This window comes from Oryctolagus cuniculus, chromosome 20, assembly GCF_051225735.1.
Source record: "Oryctolagus cuniculus isolate XC-2025 breed Fujian yellow rabbit chromosome 20, ASM5122573v1, whole genome shotgun sequence".
In the NCBI taxonomy this organism is placed as follows: domain Eukaryota; kingdom Metazoa; phylum Chordata; class Mammalia; order Lagomorpha; family Leporidae; genus Oryctolagus; species Oryctolagus cuniculus.
Genome location: NC_142886.1, coordinates 38,642,109 through 38,649,464, shown reverse-complemented (window position 1 = coordinate 38,649,464; position 7,356 = coordinate 38,642,109). Strand labels below are relative to the sequence as shown.

The 7,356-nt window shown below is 55.4% G+C and overlaps 1 protein-coding gene across 3 annotated transcripts in view; it reads left to right on the top strand.

Annotated features, from left to right (window-relative positions):
- Positions 1-1,011: 1,011 nt before the first annotated feature.
- KCNK10 (potassium two pore domain channel subfamily K member 10) overlaps positions 1,012-7,356 on the top strand; it is a 145,328-nt gene continuing 138,983 nt past the window's right edge. The window contains exon 1 of one of the 3 annotated variants that reach the window (XM_089322029.1): positions 1,012-2,484. In XM_089322029.1, the coding sequence (XP_089178155.1) occupies positions 2,424-2,484 (61 nt within the window). In that variant the 5' untranslated portion in view covers positions 1,012-2,423. Of the gene's footprint in view, positions 2,485-5,960; positions 6,068-7,356 lie in introns of those variants that run through there. The other 2 variants (XM_051825941.3, NM_001082736.1) reach the window with 2 other exon arrangements.

The following is a 7,356-nucleotide window of genomic DNA, read 5'->3' as shown; positions in this document are numbered from 1 at the left end:
GATTAGCCTATTGAGCCGCGGCGCCGGCCAAGAAGGTATTATTGTAATGACCTACTAACTCAATGGCTCTTCAGCTACATCATGACAATCTGCATTACCAAAAAGCAAATGAGTTTGTGTTTGAAAGGAAGAAAGGAAGTTCATTTTAAAAAGATGGGAAGACTATTGTAGAATAAAACACACGAAGTAGACAAAAAAACCATGTGAAATCTTTGATTTGGTCCTGGTTGTTTTAGTTTGTTCATGCTGCTGGACTGGGCAATATATATGTCACAGGAGTGTTTTTGTCACAGTTCAGGAAGCTGCAAAGTCCAGGATCAAGGTGCCAGCAGATCTAGTATCTGCTAAGACCCGGCTCTCTGCTTCCAAGTGATACCTTCTTGCTGCACCTTCACCTGGTGGAAGAGCAAAAAGCACAGACTTGGGACTGGCGTTGTGGCTGAGCAGGTTAAGCCACCATCTGCAGCGCCAGCATCTCATATGAGCGCCGGTTTGATTCCCTGCTGCTCCACTCCTGATCCAGCTCCCTGCTGATGTGCCTGGGAAAGCAGCAGAGGATGGCCCTTGGGCCCCTGTACCGATGTGGGAGACCCGGATGAAGCTTCTGGCTCCTGGCTTTGGCCTGAACCAGCCATTTGTGGAGTGAACCAGTGGATAGATGATCTCTGTCTCTGTCTCTCCTTCTCTCTGTCTCTGTAACTCTGCCTTTCAAACAAATAAATCTTTAAAAAAAAAAAAAAAAGGACAAACTTGCTCCCTCAAACCCTGTCACAAAGACATTAATCCCATTCACGAGGGTGGAGCTCTCATGACCCAGTCACAGCCTAGAGTGCCCACTTCTTCATGATACTGCATTGGGGGTTACATTTCAACATGTGCTTTAGGGAGACACAAATATTCAAACTACCGCACTGGTTTTTAACCAAACAGCCATCATTTTCATGTGCATTTGAAAATTTCTAAAGCAACACATTGATGGTAGAAACAACCACCAAAGAAATTTACCTGAGATTATGCTTTAGGGTCACTCCAAGAGCAGGAACTTGTTTCGTGAGAAGCAGGATTATAGCCCTTTAAAGTTTGGTGAGGCCTTTGGCACAACGCCTTACAGGAGCTTAACCAATATCTTCTTACAGGCTAAGATTTAATACAGAGAAACTTAGAAGAGGATGCAGTCCTGGGTTATGAAACATGTTCATCAGCCTGATGCTTTAATTACACGTTTTTTCGAGTTCATGGTATGTTGTCCTCATTAATCCCCAATCAGAGGTTTGAGTCATCAAAATAAAGCTGCAGGATTCACGCACACAGAGGCTCACGTTTCCAGAGGTCTGATACGTGACACCTCCTGCCCTTTCCTTGCGGATGCCGTCTCCAGCTTTTCCAGGCCAGAGCAGAGCCCGAGATCAGAGCAACATATATTTAAGGCTGTGTTTCTGCAGATGCTGGTTGGGACATGAAGACAAAAGCTGGAGTTATTAAAGGCTGGAAACTTCACTGGGAAAAAGAGAACATTTCTGGTAGGGGAAGTTAACGCTGAATGTCTGACCCCATCAGGTTCCTCCCTGAGGGGAAACGCACAGGGAGTGTTTGTGGGGGTGGGGGTGAGCGGCTGGGGTGGGGGGGTGGACAGCTCTACAGAATGACGCGGAAACCTGGCCACAGTTCCTGTGAGATGACTTGGAAGTGTCTCAAGGGTGAGGAAGAGATGGAAGACGGATTTTTCCTGAACTTCAGGGAGGAATGATGAAAACCAAGGGCAACACTCCAAGGCGGTTTCTCGAGTTCGTTCTGATATTCGTGAATTCAAAGTAGATTCGAATCCGCTCCACCTCCTCGCCAGCACTCAGCCGGATTCCCCAAGCTGCTTCATCACCCCCCCGCCACTCGCCGTCCCAGCAAATTCTCCGACTCACCCAGCTCTGCTCCGGCTGGCCAGTTCATTGCAGGCACCCGGGGCGCCCCACGCGGCAGGCAGCACGCCCGGGTTGCGGGTTCGCGGCCAGCCCGGCCTGCAGCGTTGGGGAGGAGGTCAAGGGGGCAGCCGCGTCCGGGAAAACTTGCTCGCCAGAGATGACTGGGGCCTCGGGCTCCCCCAGCCCTCCCCCAGCACGCGTGGAAGAGCGGGTGCGGCAAACCCTGGCCGCGCTCCGGCCAGTCAGCCCGTGAGCCGCAGAGCCCGGGAGACCCGCAGCGCGGCTTTTCCCGCGAGTGCGCCCAGGACGCGGCGGCGGCCGCCAGCCGGGGGTCGTGGCCCGGTAGCTCGAGTGCAGGGAGACTTTTGCGCCACGATGCTTTGTTTTCCTGCCGCAGGCACCCGGGGCGGTCTCTTCCCCTCAGACTTTACCCGCCCGCGGCCGTAGCCATGGAAGTTGCGGCGGCACCGGGCGACAGGGAACCGCTTGGCGCGGCGTTTGTTTTGGATGTTTTTCCTCCACACACACCGCTTCTTTGCTGCTTCTTCGGGCAAGTGGACTCCAGTCTGTAAGTAACCAGAGGGGAGAGCCGAAGGGGACAGGAAAGGATGGGTCGTCACCGTGCCAAGCGGTTTGTCTTTCTTGGGATGGGGTCTCCCACCACTCCGACCCCTCCCTCTTTCGGTCCACGCCACATACGCATTTTAGGAGGAGCTGGGTTTGATTTCAGGCACGTTGAGGGGACAAGGTGTGGAGATTTATTTACTTGATTCTTGTTGGTGGGTTGTCCTCTTATTTTAGTCACAAACTTGGTTTACTCACATCCTGAGAAGGGGGATTCAAAGTGGGGTGAGAGAAAGTCCTAGACGTTGGTGGGGGCGGGGAAGAAGGAGGTCAGAGGTTTTCAGAGATTTAGCAGGGAGAGGATCCCAGGGCCAAGGTCCACTGCGCACCCTGAACTCAGATCTGGAGTGCCAGACCCCCCATCTTGCTCCCCACCCCAAGAGCGTCATCCTCAAACCCCAGCCCTCCCAATAATTGCCCTGCTGATGCCATTCTTGTGGGAGTCCCGCATCACCCCGGGGCCAAACAGTTTCTGCAGCCCGTCTTGCACACACAAGGAATGCGCACTGGTTTGTTGATTGACTGAAGGAGTCCCACCCCCCCCCCACAGGAATTTGAATTCCCAGAAGTAGATCCTAGAACATAACCATAGCCCAATCCATTTTCCAAGGACGGAGGGATAATACACTTGTTATATCTATATCTGTATCTATATCTATCTCTATCCCTATCTGTATCTATCTATATCTCTCTGTATATTTAGACTTTCATTGCACTGAAAGAACCCATCTGACAGTTTCAGGATTAGAGCCATGAGTCCAGGGACCAGGGGAGCTCACGGGGTTCTGGCACGGAGAACTGTGGGCTTTGGGACAGGTAAACTTGTGTTTGAATCTCTGTGTTGTGACCTTGGGAGTGCTTCTCTGAGCTTTGAACGTCTCATCTGTCAAAGGAGGCCAGTGAGAGCCTCTCAAAACCATGCAGGGAAGATGAATGGAGAGGAAATTAAAGGGGGAGAGGCTCCCAGTGAATGCAGGATGTTTCCCGTCCTCAGAGGGTTCTGTCTCTGCTGGTCCCTCTGGAGGTAAACACATTGCATTGCAGTGACTGGGCTACAGCCCAACTGCCCACAAGCAGCTAAGGAAGAAAGAGCGGAGTGAGGCTTCGATGTCTCACTCAGGAGCAGCTTCCTTTGGGCTTGGGGACAGAATTTATAAACACACACTAGTGTCTCCGGGGGCATGGCTGCGGAGAAGCAGACATTCTGTGTGTTTTATTTCTGGGTCTCATTAATAGAGGGAGCTCAAGTGTGGACAGACACACAGTGCAAAGGCGCCTCTAAGGCACCTGGGGAACCTGCCCAGAGAGCGGAGGAGGCAGCACAAGGCCTTAGACTCAGTAGCAGTTTTACCTGAGCCAGGTCTGCAGAGACCTCAGGGCTGCAGCCTGGGCTGCCTGAGAGTCGGTGACAAAGCACTTGCCAGGCTTTCTTGGAGTCCACAGTGGACTTCTGTGGATGCTGCCCTTGGACTCAGAAACCTGGGTGAGACCGTGGCGGGTGGATGATGACACAGGGTGCTGACAGAGGGCTCCCCAGAAACCTCAAGGTGCCCTACAGTGGCCCCCCCCCCCCCGGTTAGTGTAGGGTTTTAGGACCACTGCTGGGGGTGGGGGGTGGGGGGAGGATTGGGCATAAGCTGAGCAGTCAGCTTCTCTTGCATAAGTAAAGACAGCAACCATCTAATCTGACCTTATGGCACCAAACAGTAAGCCCCACGAAGGCAAGGTCTCTGTCTACCTTGTTCTCTGCGCTTCATCCAGTGCCTGTCACATTCATGGCGTATGAAGGGGTTCAATATATGCAGGTGCAGGATGAGCCATGAATTTTGAGAACCTTAACTATAAGCCAGAATAAGGGGCACATGCTACTTCCTAGCCAACAGTGCCACATACAATTCACGCCTTCATTTAGCAAGCGTTTCTTGAGCATCTACTATGCGCCAGGCTCCGTTGCTAGGCACCCGAAGGAATTCGTAAGCATCATTCACGTTTATACTTTCAGAGCAGCCCATTCATGAGCACCTCCGCACAGTCTGGCTTTTCTCAGGCCGAGGCCTGACCACAACCCCCCGTGGGGTTTCAAGCAGGCGCACCACGAGTGGAGGGTGTGGGAGTGCCCCAGGTTTAGTCTCTTTCCGGGAACATGGCAGGGGGTCCCTTCCCACCTGCCCCTACCGAGTCCCCGGGCTGCCCGGTCGCCGGGTCTGGTAACTGCTTTCCTCTGGGGCCGCTGCACCTTCCTTCAGCCCCCTCTTTGGCCTCCGGGCGGCGGCTCCAGTCGGTCTGCAGGTAGATGGGGAAGGAACCAAGCTGCGCCTGGGGAATCTTGCTTCCCCAGGTGGGGAGATCGCAGCCGACGCGGAACGGCCCCAGAACAAAAGGCTCATGGCTGGCACCGGCCTCCCCCGGGTGCGGCGGGGACGTGGGTTCGGGGCTCAGGCGGGAGAACCCGGCTCGGGAGGGGACCAGAGTGAAGACATGAAGTGAGAAGTGGGGGGCGCCCACGGTGGGAGCGGCGAGACAAGGTCGCCCCGCGGCAGTGGTCCGCGGCGGGGCCGCAGCGGCCCTTCCTCCGCCTCCTGCAGCGCCTTCCAGGCAGCCAAGCGTGTCTCCGGCTGCAACTCCACCGAGCGCGCCGCGGCCACCTCCACGCCCGCCCGCCCGCCGGCTCGCCCAGCCAGTAAGTAGCGGCGCGCCCGCCGCGGCTTTCCGGTCCCCGCGCCCGCCGCCGCTCGCTGCCCGGGGCCCGGGGCCCCGCGGCCGGGGCGCAGCTCGCCGCCGGGGCTGGGCACCTCGGTCCGCTGCGCGCCCCGCGCCCTCCCGCCGTGGCGCGGCGTCTGTGGCGCGCGGCGGGGAGGGTCGCCCTAGCCGCGCGCTCCCCGGGAGCCGCGCCACTCCTGCATCCAATGGCTTTCGCGGGGTGGGGAGTGGGGGGCGTCGCCCGGGGGCGAGCAGCGGCGGCCGGGGTGGGGCGTGTACGCTCGGCGCGGCCGAGCGAGGCTGACGTGCCCGCCCAAGCGCGTGCCCGGGCGAGTGTGTGCGGGCGTGTGTGTGCGGGCGTGTGGGCGCACACGCCTTCGGGGGCCGGAGTGACACTGCAGTGGGCTTCTCACTCGCCCTGGTCTCACCGGCTGCTCGGGCCCCTAGCCTGCCGGCGCCGCTTTGGGGAAGCTTTTCGGAGCCTCCCTGTCTCCATCCTCTCATCCACCCCTCGCGATCTTACTTTTGCTTTTACCCACGGGGGCTGCGATTGGCCACCCCCTCCACCGGTGCAGTCATCCTAGCGGTCTCCAGTTCTTTCTTAAAAGCCGGTCTTTCCCCACTTGTCTTTCTCTGGGGTGCCCGCGCGGGCCGGTGCAAGGCGCCCCCATCCTTGGAAATTGGCTAGACTGCTTGTACCGAGGCGTGGAAAGCCCCGAAGGCTTTATTGTTATTTTGATTCTTTTCATTTCTTCCCCTTCTGGGCAACGGAGCAATGAAATTTCCAATCGAGACGCCAAGAAAACAGGTGAACTGGGACCCTAAAGGTTGGTATTTCCTACTTTTGGCCGGCCTCCTCGCCCTGCCGCTCTCCGCGTGTGCGCGCCTCCAGGAGTGGAAGCGCTCTCGCTCCTGGTAGCGTGTGTCCTGAGGCTGGGAAATGCGCCCAGGAACTGCAGCGCCGGTGGGAGGAGGGCGGAGGCAGCGTGGGTTCCGAACCCAGATCGTGTCTGTCATTGTCACATAATCATTGTCCCTCCTGGATTGTTTCACGATCTATTTAAAGATACACCAAGCCAGCTATTTGGCTTGAAATTGCACCAAGTGTCGGCATTTGCTTTTGACTTTGTGTGTGTGTGCGTGTCCTTTGTTTCTAGTGATCTTTGTCTCTCTGAGATGGGTGGGGTGCCTCCCCTTGGACCTGGAGCTGCGCCGCGTGCCGGGAGTATCCTCAGTGGGAAAGGTTTCCAGGCAGCAAGTGGGGCTCCTATCTGCAGCCACTGTCCCTGGGGTGGCCCTTCTCGCAGGGTGCGCGGAATAATGGGGCCTACAGGGGCTCTCGAGGCTTCTTCGCTCAGTTCCATTACCAAACCAGGCGCGAGTTTGGCTTAGGTGTGAGAGGAAGAGGGAGGGGGCTGTGGTTGTCTGGAAGGGTGGGGCTGGCAGTAGCTGAGAAGGGAGCTGTGGTGTGGTTTACACGGCTTTAGGGATGTTGGACCATGGCCTCTTTGGGAAAAAGGGAGAGATTTAAGACTGATTTTGGTGTACCTTGCCTGGCTCACTTGTGTCGGTAATTATACAGATGTTAAGACATCTGCTGAGTGATGGGGGGGGGCAGAAGTTGACACCCTGTGTCCAGTTGTGATAAGAATACACTTCAGCATTTCCCTTAGCTCCCCTGGAGGCTGAGTTGGACCAGCCACTGCCTCTGTGTGTTTTGGGGTTGAATTTTCTGTATTCGGTGTATATGTGTTTAATGTTCTTTATGGCCACACATCTTTTCCTCCAGACTGGAAAGAGGAAATCCATTCATTCATTGGATAAATGTTTTATGAATTGACTTGCTGGTGGAGAGCGAGTGGAGAAGTATTGCCTTTTAAAAACATCAAGGTGTTTTTTACACACCTTCAGCACAAACCCAGACTTCTATTTTGTTTCCAAATCTCTGGGCTTAAGGAAGTGTGCTTTGAATATTTTTGGGATTCCTCCAAAATCTTTTTATCCAGTACTACTACATACCAAGCAAGCACTGTGGTAGGCACTGGAAAAACAGCCACAACGGGAGAGAAAGAAGCTCTGCATTTGTGGAGTTCATAGTGAGGGAGACAGATCTATT